The sequence below is a fragment of the Hemiscyllium ocellatum genome, chromosome 9, assembly GCF_020745735.1.
Source record: "Hemiscyllium ocellatum isolate sHemOce1 chromosome 9, sHemOce1.pat.X.cur, whole genome shotgun sequence".
Taxonomy (NCBI): domain Eukaryota; kingdom Metazoa; phylum Chordata; class Chondrichthyes; order Orectolobiformes; family Hemiscylliidae; genus Hemiscyllium; species Hemiscyllium ocellatum.
Window position 1 is genome coordinate 37886615 of NC_083409.1, and position 12928 is coordinate 37899542.

Here is a 12928-nt window from a genome sequence, read left to right on the forward strand (position 1 = left end):
GGTCCTATATAAAAAAAACTTGACGTGATTTGGATTAAGGATGCCATGTCAATTTCTAGCATAATTCAAATTCTTGCTAGTCATTAAAGTATATGAGTGTGCATGTGTGCTGTTTCTAAGAATGACTACTGAACAAGTTTGGACTATTGCCCACACATTAGTATGGAAGAGAGGGGGAGTAAGATTAATTGGAAAAGTACAATGCATTGTAGTACAAATGCTGACCTGCTGGTAGGATTTCTTACCGCTGTCTGCAGTATGAATATAGTTCAGGCCATCTGCCAGAATCACCTTCATTCGATCATCTTGAGAAAACTCAAACCACGTGGTTGCCACCTCCAACATCATGGGGTCAATTTCAACAGTGTCGACAGCCGATTGGGAGAAATAGTCATGGATAAATGATGGAAGGCTGCCACCACCAAGGCCAACCAGGAGCAGAGAAAAGGGAGTGTCTAAAGGGAATACAAAACAAAAATAAGCAAAGTTGGTCACCCGAACACCTGCCTCAACATCAATTCAAAAGATCAGGAGTGATAAACTCAGAATGCTGCTGAATCACTTCTTTGTGAAGATCTACAAAAAAAACTGCTAAAATGAATTTTAATTATAATATTTAATGCATCAGCAGTCATGTTCAGGGATAAAACACCCAGCTTATATCTCAGGATATTTCAATAATTGAATTATACATTAGCAACTACATGCAACAGTTGCTCAACCGTGCAGTTTGAGAAGGAGAAACTGTAATCAGATGTCTCACGGTGGAGTACAAGTTAACTATAAAAACACAAGAGAGGAGATGGCTGGAGCTTTTTGGAAGGTGAGCCTAGCAGGGGAGATGATGAAGCAAAATGGCAGGAGTGCCTGGGAGTAATTTGGGAGACATAGCTGAAGTTCATCCCAAGGAAGAAGAAACATAGCAAGGGGAGGACAAGGCAACCGCGGTTGATAAGAGAAGCCAGGAACAGCTTAAAAGCAAAAGAAAAAGCAGACAGACAGTCTCGTGAAGGTTAGTGGGAAGCAAGAGGATTGGAAAGCCTTTAAAAACTGGAAGGAGATTAAATATGAGGCTAAGTTAGCTCATAATATAAAAGAAGATTTCAAGAGTTTTCATTGCTATATCAAAAAGTAAGAAAGAGACAAGAGTGGGCATTTGTCAGATGGAAAATGAAGCCGGAGAACAAAAAAAAATGATGGAGGCACTTTGCCGCTGATGGCTTTGGAGGCCAAGTTATTGAGGGTAGTTAAGGCAGAGATAGGTAGGTTTTTGATTAGCAAGGGGATTAAAGGTTACAGGGAAAACAAGATTGAGAAACACGCCAGCCACTGTCAAATGGCAAAGCAGATTTGATGGGCCACATGGCCTAAGTCTGCTCCGATAACAGATGATCTTATAGTCTAAATTGCTACCACTCATTCAGCCTTCTGCAACCTGCCAACAAGACTTTTATCAAAATCTATGGAATGTCACCAAAATGGAAATTGTACTTTGTGCATTTTATTCTTCAATGTATGCATGCTGGGTATCGTTTAAGCGCGTGCATTCAGATGATCAAAATAGCTTCTCACAGAAATGAAATAGGGAAAATAATGAGTCAGAATTAGGATGGAATAGTCAAAATACTGGAAGCAATATAAGTAGGAATTTTTCTTTCCCCGTAGGAGAAGTAAGAGAGAGGGGGATGGGCCTACAAAAGAAATTTTGGGAAATTGAAAGCTTTGTTACAAAGTGATCAGACAAAGGGCACAAAATGGCAGAGAAATGGAACATGGCATACGTGAGATATGAAAATGCAACACAGAATGGACCCGCCATGACATGTGTGGATGTAAACACCATCTTATTATGGAATAGGTGCATGCAGTATAGATAAGGTGAATTTTATAGAGAATTAAGATTGAAGGTAAACAGCAGAATGCACATCAGGTCGTTCTGCTATTACACAACAGTTGTGTTCCTCTGCAACCTCGTGCCATAGAAAACCACGCAGTAGAAGATCACTAATAGAAAATCGCTGAAACCGTCCAGCAGAAAGTTTGCATTATTCAAACAACATCCACAATTCACCAATCGTGTTACAGCCAATTTGTGTGGATGAAATGTGCATTACGACCTGTATAACAAGTCTCAAGAATGTGAGCATTGTCCAAGTCATAGCAGTTTTCTTGATTGATGTCCAATGCTGCTGAACACCATACGCAAGCGCCTTTATCACCGGGGCATTGTAGCTGCACTACATACAGAATATATTATAATATCCCACATGGTCAGAGTCATAGAGATGTACAGCACAGAAACAGACCCTCAGTCCAACTCACCCATGCTGACCAGATAGCCTAAATTAATCAAGTCCCATTTGCCAGGCGGCACAGTGGTTCGCACTGCTGCCTCACAGCACCAGGGTTCCAGGTTCAATTCCAGCCTCGGGCGACTGTCTGTGTGGAGTTTGCACGTATTCCCCGTGTCTGCGTGGGTTTCCTCCGGGTGCTCCGGTTTCCTCCCACATCACAAAGATGTGCAGGTCAGGTGAATTGGCCATGCTAAACTGCCCATACATTAGGTGCATTAGTCAGAGGGAAATGGGTATGGATGGGTTGCTCTTCGGAGAGTTGGTATGGATTTGTTGGACCAAAGGGCCTGTTTCCACACTGTAGGTAATCTAATCTAAAAAATTGGACGTAAACCCTTCCTATTCATATACTCATCCAGATGCCTTTTAAATGTGGTAATTGTACCAGCCTCCACCACTTAAGAACATAAAACAATACAACGCAGAACAGGCCATTTGGCCCTCAATGTTGTACTAACCTAAGCCCTGCACCCTACACTATCCCATCAATCATCTATATGTTTATTCAAGGACTGTTTAAATGCCCCTGGCACTTCACCTCACTTCTCTGTGACTACGGTCACTGAGAAGATTTATAGCAGCAATATTTCAAGAACAATATCACTTCCAAGTTCCCCTTCAAGTTACGTATCATCTCAACCATTGACATGGTCAGAATTTGATAATTCCCTACTTAGCATTAACACAGAGAATAACTATTTGGAGGTTCTGGATCAGCGGTGCTGGAAGAGCACAGCAGTTCAGGCAGCATCGAACGAGCAGCAAAATTGACGTTTCGGGCAAAAGCCCTTCATCAGGAATAAAGGCAGTGAGCTGGAAGCATGGAGAGATAAGCTAGAGGAGAGTGGGGTGGGGAGAGAGTAGCATAGAATACAATGGGTGAGTGGGAGAGGAGATGAAGGTGATAGGTCAGGGAGGAGAGGGTGGAGTGGATAGGCAGAAAAGAAGATAGGCAGGTAGGACAAGTCCAGACAAGTCATGGGGACAGCGCTGAACTGGAAGTTTGAAACTAGGATGAGGTGGGGGAAGGGGAAATGAGGAAGCTGTTGAAGTCCACATTGATGCCCTGTTCCGAGGTGGAAGATGAGGCGTTCTTCCTCCAGGCGTCTGGTGGTGAGGGAGCGGCGGTGAAGGAGGCCCAGGACCTCCATGTCCTCGGCAGAGTGGGAGGGGGAGTTGAAATGTTGGGCCACGGGGCGGTGTGGTTGATTGGTGCGGGTGTCCCGGAGATGTTCCCTAAAGCGCTCTGCTAGGAGGCGCCCAGTCTCCCCAATGTAGAGCCCTAAAGCGCTTTTACCTAATTATTTGGAGGTGTCAGGTGCTGGACGGAGGTGTACAAAGTTATAAATCACACACCACCAGGTTTATTTGGCCTGTTGGACTATAAGCTGGTGTTGTGTGATTTTTAACATTGTACACAAGAATAACATTATTGAGACTATAAATGTTCAAGGTAGTTTTGCACCACTTCCACATCGCAGAACAATGAGGGATAAGTATTAATGGGCCTTAGCAACATCACCCACTTTCTGGGAACCTATTCCTTCCAATTAATATTATTTCAAACGTCTATGCAATGAAGGCATCCAGTCATTCTAGGCTATTAGACCTGGGTTCTGGGTCAATTATCCAGTCACATTGTTAACATGCCACTTAACTCGAGAAAAGCAGGAGTTTATTTTGGATAATGGTGAAGGGAGATTCAATCTTATTTACAACCCACATCACTACAACAATTCAATATCTAATAGCATTCAGCAATGTCACTTGAGTTTTGTCTTCTCTCTTTTGACATCATAGCAAAATACTCATGCATTCTCTTCACTTCTCTGTTTGAAGTACACTCTAAGTAAAGGCATTTCGGAACATTACCTCACCATGTGCATAACGGATAATTTTCCAAGAGAAAAGGCCATTTTGCGATTAACAACCTTGCAATGCAATCAACAGAACGTCGAAACATGATACAATTCCTCAGCAAAATGGAAAATCTTCATGTCAATTTCTTGAATTAATATTTGTCTTCCCACTTACCTTCCTTGGGGGGAATGTATTCTCAAGGAATCAGCTTTCAGATTTAAAATCTAGCTGTAAATGGGGAGGATAAAATGTCAATCACTTACTCACATGGCCTCTGAAACAAACTTCTTTTCCTTTTAAAAATCAACTTTCAGGGGAATTTGAATTGTTAAGATAAAAGTGTACAAGCAAACACTTCACATATTTATCTGAAAAACATTACTGCTGCCAAGTAAGATTACAGGTGGCCATCAGCCCTGTGCTCATTCACCTGCAGTGGTTTAATTTTAAAATTCTCAGTTTTGTGTTTGAAATCTCCCATGACCTGATTTATTCCCATCCCTAAACTCCCACAGCCCTACAACCATCAATTTGCATGTCTTTAGCTCTGGTCTCTTGCCCTGCCCTGGACCTCAGGTGTCACCTTCATCCCAACACCCTTCTCCCAACCATTAGAAGCAATTCCTTCAACAGATAGTCCAAGGCACTGGAATTCCCTTCCTTAAACTCTGCATCTGTCTGAACCCTCTTTTAAGAGCAGCTGTGCAAACCAAGTTGTCGACAAAGCACTTAATCATCTGAATTCATGCCTCCTCTTTGTCTCAGGGTCTATATTTGTCTATATGAAGCGCATTTCTTACATTTAAATAGTGTTATACAAATGCAAGTTGTTGTATATTCTACTATACCCTTTATGTTTGTTCCTCACCTGCAAGTAAACCACTTTTTTTACTGAGAAGAACCAAGCCAGCAATCATGGCTCGATGATGATTGCAGCACAGATAGCTCTTGTCAACAGCCTGGCCAGCTTTGGGATTTGAAGACCTCTCAGCATCTGAACACGGCTGTCCCCTCCTCCTGTCTTTCTTTTTCTTTTTCTGCGACGAAGCTGTTGTAGGATAAAAAGAAACAAAAGAAACGTTTTGGAAAATTGAACTGTACACAAACTTCGGTTTGTATGTCAATATTTACTGTTGTATAGTGAAAATTTGCATGCTCTGTCTGTCCAATGCATTGACACTTCCAACATGTTGGGCTGCGCAGAGAAATGACACTCACTCCCATTTCAACTTTTAATTAGATTAGATTAGATTACTTACAGTGTGGAAACAGACCCTTCGGCCTAACAAGTCCACACCGACCCGCAATCCACCCATACCCCTACATTTACCCCTTACCTAACACTACGGGCAATTTAGCATGGCCAATTCACCTGACCCGCACATCTTTGGACTGTGGGAGGAAACCGGAGCACCCGGAGGAAACCCACGCAGACACGGGGAGAACGTGCGAACTCCACACAGTCAGTCGCCTGAGTAGGGAATTGAACCCGGGTCTCAGGCGCTGTGAGACAGCAATGCTAACCACTGTGCCACCGTGCTGCCCATAACTCTATGACCACCCATCAGGGCAAGATTCCTCTTTTTAAGTTAGAGAAAAATTCACAAACTGGGAGGAGGGGAGAGTTCAGAAACACTTCTGAAACCCTCTCCACTCCACGAACCAACAGAACAAAAAGAATCCACTAAGAATGGTGAGGCCAAATAGTTACACAGAACACCATTAAGCTGTGGTATAATCGAGGTAATTTCACCAATAAATGTGCAAATGTATTATTTTTGGGGGTTAGGTAGGGGGAAAGAGGTTATTTTAGTGTGCCTATATTAAGCAGGCATTAATGAATCCTCTGTATGCTTTTTCCCATATTAAATGGGCATCACCACAATGCTGGTTGATCGCCTATATCAATACCAATTTCTGGGTTTGGCAGACAGCCATTCCTGACACTGTCCCTCCCCATTTCTCCACACTAAGGACTGACTCTGTACACTGGCTTCCCTGCACTAGCAATTAGATTCTTCTGTAGCCAACAAGTTCTGGAGCAGGTCACAAACTTTCTGGCTCAAAGGCAAGAGACTTCCCATTTAGTCATTCAGCGCTTAAGAAGCAGATATTGCTGTGCATTTTTCCTCCCTGCAAATCAACGTATTGAATAGGTTTTGATGAAAATTTACATAAACTTCATGTATTTCACTGCATCAGCACTGAAATTACACACAGATAGTAAAATAAAACAAAGAACTTTGAATGTTGGCCTTGTGAAACACAGAAATTGCTGGAGAAACTCAGCATGTCTGGCAGCATCTGTGGAGAGAAAGCAGAGTTAATGCTGAGTCCAATTCTAATGAACGGTCACTGAACTTGAAACATGAACTGTTTTCTGCTGCAGAAACTCAGCAGGTTTTTCAGTATCTGTGGAGAGGAAACCGTTTTTTGCAATCTTTTGCTTTTTGCAGTCTTTTCTCACTTAAATATTATATGAAATAAGTAATATTTCACTTCCTGAAAGTGTATAAACATCACAAAAAAAAGGAACATCTATACAAGGTATTCGCCAAAAACGGATACCCACGCAACTTTATCACCAGATGCCTAAGAGATAGACCAAGGAACGAGGACATGCCACAACCAAAAGGACTAGCCACTCTACCATACGTCAGGAGCGTCTCAGAACTGACAGCCAGACTACTGCGACCCTTAGGACTCATTACAGCACACAAGCCAACATCCACGCTCAGACAACAACTCACTAGAACAAAGGACCCAATACCCAGCATGAGCCAAACTAACGTAGTTTACAAAATACCATGCAAGGACTGCACAAAACACTATATAGGACAAACAGGAAGACAGCTAACAATCCGCATCCATGAACATCAGCTAGCCACAAAATGACACGACCAGCTATCTCTAGTAGCCATACACTCAGACAACCAGCAACATGAATTTGACTGGGAAAACACCACTATCATAGGACAAGCCAGACAGAGAACAGCCAGAGAATTCCTAGAAGCATGGCATTCATCCCCAAACTCCATCAACAGACACATTGACCTGGACACCATATACAAACCACTACAGCTGAAACTGACACCCGGAAACGGCAAGAACATCCATCAACAGACACATCGACCTGGACCCCACATACAAATCACTGCAGCTGAAACTGACACCCGGAAGCGGCAAGAACAAACCAATATAAATACCGGAAGAAACATCAAAGCAGCGCTTCACACGAGGCTCCAACAGCACTGATGATGTTCCCTAGCCAGGGAACGAAACGTTTGCAGCAAAAACTTCCAGCTCGGCGAGCAGAACCACAACATAAACATCACATTTTCCCACATTATATTCCAACTTCTCAGTTTTTGCCCAGTCTCTTAAATTGCTCAATCCCTATGGAGACTCCTTGTGTCATCATCACAATCTGCCTTTTTCGTTCACAAACTTAGCAATAGTACAGTACATTCACTTCTATCATCCAAGTCATTAATATAGATTTTAAATAATTAGGGCACCCCAAACAATGATCCCTGTATCACTCCATCCTAAAATGCTCCCTTTATTCCAACTCTCAGTCTTCTATTAGTTAGCAAATTCTCTATTCATGATTATTCACTACCCCAAACACCGTGTGCTCTCAGCTTATTAAGTGTGGTACTTGATCAAATGCCCTCTAAAAATCCATATACATTATATCTACCAAGTTCCCTTTTATCTCCTCTGCTCATTACTTACAGTCATAGAGATGTATAGCATGGAAACAAACCCTTTGGTCAAACTGGTCCATGCTGACCAGATATCCCAATCTAATCTAGTTCCAGTTGCCAGCACTTGGCCCATATCCCTCTAAAGCCTTCCTATTCACATACCCAGCCTTTTAAATAATGCAACTGTATCAGCCTCCACCATTTCCTCTGGCAGCTCATTCCATACACACACCAGCCTCTGCGTGAAACGTTGCCCCTTAGGTCCCTTTTATATTTTGCCCCTCTCACCCTAAACCTCTAGGCCTGGACTCCCCCACCCCAGGGAAAAAGACCCTGCCTATTTATCCTATCCATGCCCCTCATGATTTTATAAACTCTCGGAGGTCACCCCTCAGCCTTCGGCGCTCCAGGGAAAACAGCCCCAGCCTATTCAGCCTCTCACTATCGCTCAAATCCTCCAACCCTGTAAACTTTTTCTGAAGCCTTTCAAGTTTCACAACATCCTTGTGATAGGAAGGAGACCAGAATTGCACACGATATTCCACAAGTGGCCTAACCTAACCAATGCCCTGTACAGCTGCAACATGACCTCACAACTCCTGTACTCAATAGTCTGTCCAGTAAAGAAAAGCATACCAAACACCTCCTTCACTATCCTAACTACCTACGACTCCACTTTCAAGGAGCTTTGAACCTGCACTCCAAGGTCTCTTTGTTCAGCAACACTCTGTAGGACTTCAACATTATGTGTAGAAGTCCTGCTAAGATTTGTTTTCCCAAAATGCAGCACCTCACATTTATCTAAATGAATCTCCATCTGCCACTTCTCAGCCCATTGGCCCATCTGATCAAGATCCCGTTGTGATCTGAGGTAACCTTCTTTGCTGTCTATTACAACTCCAATTTTGGTGTCATCTGCAAACTAACTAACTGTACCTCTTATACTCACATCCAAATCATTTATGTAAATGACAAAAAGTAATTGACCTAGCACCAATCCTTGTGGCACTCCACTGGTCACAGGCCTCCAGTCTGAAAAACAACCTTCCACCACCACCCTCTGTCTTCTACCTTTGAGCCAGTTCTGTATCCAAATGGCTAGTTCTCCCTGTATTGCATGAGATCTAACCTTGCTAACCAGTTTCCCATGAGGAACCTTGTCAAATGCCTTACTGAACTCCATAAAGATCACGTCCACCACTCTGCCCTCATCATTCCTCTTTCTAACTTTTTCAAAAACCTCAGTCAAGTTCATGAGACATGATTTTCCATGCACAAAGCCATGTTGGTTATCCCGAATCAGTCCTTGCCTTTCCAAATACATGTAAACCCTGTCCCTCAGGATTCCCTCCAACAACTTGCCTACCACCAATGTCAGGTTCACTGGTCTATAGTTCCCTGGCTTGTCCTTACCACCCTTCTTAAATAGTGGCACATCAGCCAACCTCCAGTCTTTTGGCACCTTACCTGTGACCATTGATGATCCAAATATCTCAGCAAGTGGCCCAACAATCACTTCCCTGGCTTCCCACAGAGTTCCAGGGTACACCTGATCAGGTCCTGGGGATTTATGCATCTTTATGCATTTCAAGACATCCAACACTTCCACCTCCGTAATATGGATATCTTTCAAGATGTCACCATCTATTTCCCCATATTCTATATTTTCCATGTCCTTCTGCGCAGTAAACACTGCTGCAAAATACTCATTTCGTATCTCCCCCATCTCTTGTGGCTCCACACAAAGGCTACCTTGCTGATCTTTGAGGGATCCTATTTGCTCCCTAGTTAGTCTTTTGTCCTTAATGTATTTGTTAAAACCCTTTGTATTCTCTTTAACCCTATTTTCCAAAGCTATGTCCATTTTTTGCCCTCCTGATTTCCCTCTTAAGTATATACTCTTCCTGCCTTTATACTCTTAGGATTCACTCGATCTATCCTGTCTATACCTGACATATGCTTCCTTCTTTTTCTTAACAAAACCCTCAATTTCTCTGGTCATCCAGTATTCCCTACACCTACTGCATATCCTTTCACCCTAACAGGAATATACTTTTTCTGGATTCTTGCTATCTCATTTCTGAAGGCTTCCCATTTTCCAGCTGTCCCTTCACCTGCGAACATCTGCACCCAATCAACTTTCGAAAGTTCTTGCCTAATACCGTCAAAATTAGCCTTCCTCCAAATTAGAACTTCAACTTTTAGATCTGATCTACCCTTTTCCATCACTATTTTAAAACTAATAGAATTATGGTTGCTGGCCCCAAAGTGCTCCCCCACTGACACCTCAGTCACCTGCCCTTGCCTTATTTCCCAACAGTAGATCAAGTTTTGCACTTCTCTAGTAGGTACATCCACATACTGAATCAGAAAATTTTCTTGTACACGCTTAACAAATTCCTCTCTATCTAAACCTTTAATACTATGGAAGTCCCAGTCTACATTTGGAAAGTTAAAACCCCCTAACATAACCATCCCATTATTCTTACAGATAACTGAGATCTTCTTACAAATTTGTTCCTCAGTTTCCCTCTGACTATTAGGATGTCTATAATACAATCCCAATAAGGTGATCATCCCTTTCTTATTTCTCAGTTCCATCCAAATAATTTCCCTGAATGTATTTCCGGGAATATCCTCCCTAAGTACAGCGGTAACACTATCCCTGATAAAAAAAACAAATCGCTAATCACTCTCCTCTCTTGCCTCCCTTTCTGTCGATCCTGTAGCATTTGTATCCTGGAACATTAAGCTGTCAGTCCTGTCCATCACTGAACCACGTTCCTGTAATTGCTGTGATATCCCAGTCCCATGTTCCTAACCATGCCCTGAATTCATCTGCTTTCCCTGTTAGGCCTCTTGCATTACAATAAATGCAGTTTAATTTATCAGTCCTATCTTGTTCTCTGCTTTGTTCCTGCCTGCCCTGACTGTTTGACTCGCTTCTTTTCTCACCTGTACCAGTCTCAGATTGATTTCTTTCCTCGCTATCTCCCTGGGTCCCAGCTCCCCATCTTACTAGTTTAAATCCTGCCGAGCAGCTCTAGTAAATCTCTCTGCCAGTATATTAACCCCCTTCCAATTCAGGTGCAATCCATCCTTCTTGTACAGGTCACTTCTACCCCAGAAGAGATTCCAATGATTCAAAAATGTGAATCCTTCTCCCCTGCACCAGCTCTTCAGCTACGCATTCACCTGTTCTATCCTCCTATTCCATCTTCCTATTCCTACCCTCACTAGCTCATAGCACCAGGAGTGATCCAGATATTATTACCCTCGAGGACCTCTTTTATTAAATTCCTGCCTAACTTTCTATATTCTCCCTTCAGAATCTCATCCTCCTCAAACAGCTGTAATAGGTTTGTCAGGTATGAATTCCCCTGTGTGAAGTTAGGTTCATTCTGCTCAATAAATTGTGTTTCTAATGGCTCTGATGTGAAGAATTGGTACTGTGTCCGCTGTTGTTTGTCACTTATATAAATAGTTTGGAGAAGACTATGGGAGGTATGGGTAATATGTTTGCGGGTTACATCAAAATTAGTGGTACAGTCAACAGTGAAGGTGGTTATCTAAGATTAAACTTGATCATTGGGCCAATGGACTGAGGAGCAGAAGATGGGGTTTAATTTAGATAAATGTGAAGTATTGCATTTTGATCAAATGAACAAGGGCAGGAATTATACAGTTAACGGTAGGGCCCTGGGTAACGTTGTCAAACAGAGACACCTAGGGGTTCTGGTGCATAGTTCTTTGAAAGTTGCGGCACGGATAAACAGGGTGGTTAAGAAGGCATTTAACAGGTTTGCCTTCATTGCTCAGAGCACTGGGTATAGGAGGTGGGACATCAAGTTGAGGTTGTACAAGATGTTGGTGAGGACATTTTTGGAGTGCTGTTTACAGTTCTGGTTACCCAGTTATAGGAAGGATATTATCAAGCTGAAGAGGGTTCAGAAGAGATTTACCAGGAAGCTGCTGGGATGGAGAGTTTGAGTTCTGAGGAGAGGCTGGCTAAGCTCGGACTTTTTTCACTGGAGCATTGGAGGTTGAAGGGTGACCTTAAAGAGGTTTATAAAATCATGAGGGGCATAGAAAAGGTTAATAGCGATGGTCTTTTCCGAGGGTGAGAGAATTCTGTACTATATAACTCAATGACTTCTTGTATAATAGACTATAACATTTTTCCACCATCAGACATTAGGCTAACTGGATCATAGTTACATGTTGTAGTCTCCTTTTTGAAAAAGGGTGTTTCACTTGCAGTTTTGCAATCTTCTGGGATTTTTGCCAGTGCATTCCCAATATCTGCTGATATACCCTTTAATATCATAGGATGAAATCCAGCTGATCTAATAGACTTAGTGAATTTAGCTCCATTAGTTTCACTAATTCTTTTTCTCTCATGCTAGTTACTGTTTCCATTATCTCCTAACTTATTCTTTATCCTACAAAACAGCTATTGTTAGAGGGCTTACTGACTATGCCCACTGGTGTTTTCTTCCCCTTGTTATTTCTTAGCTCCACCCATTTGGATTGTACGTCATCTGATCAAAGATCACTTCTTGGCAACGTGTTAATTTCCATCTTCTTCTAACAAAGCTACCCCACCATCTTTTCCTTCCTGCCTATCCTTTTGAAAAGTCATATGCCTGAATATTTATTTCCTAGCTTTAATCCTCTTGTAACCATGTCACCATAATTGCTAGGAGATCATACACATTAACATCTATTTGTGCCATGAATTCATTTATCTTGTTCCATATAGTACGTGTTCAAGTAAACTTTCAAGCAATACCTGGCTTTGAGATGCCGTGCAATAGTTTAGCCTCCGACTGCACCACATTGACATTACTGAGGAAGATGAGATGCCGGAAGTAGTTGCCATCTTCTCCCTTGATGTCTTCAATGACATATTCCCCACTCATATCACTTGTACCACGATACTGGACAGTGCGAACCCCAATGTCACCCCCAACCGAAAGAAATGGAACCTGTAAAAAACAGAGT

The 12928-nt window shown here is 42.4% G+C and overlaps 1 protein-coding gene across 3 annotated transcripts in view; it reads right to left on the bottom strand.

Moving 5' to 3' along the window:
* Positions 1–12928, bottom strand: part of mettl13 (methyltransferase 13, eEF1A lysine and N-terminal methyltransferase) — a 31310-nt gene that overhangs the window by 8950 nt on the left and 9432 nt on the right. For all 3 annotated transcript variants that reach the window (XM_060829687.1, XM_060829688.1, XM_060829686.1), the window contains 3 exons: positions 12717–12912; positions 5083–5262; positions 246–455 (listed from right to left, as the gene is read on the bottom strand). In XM_060829687.1, the coding sequence (XP_060685670.1) occupies positions 246–455; positions 5083–5262; positions 12717–12912 (586 nt within the window). The remainder of the gene's footprint in view (positions 1–245; positions 456–5082; positions 5263–12716; positions 12913–12928) is intronic.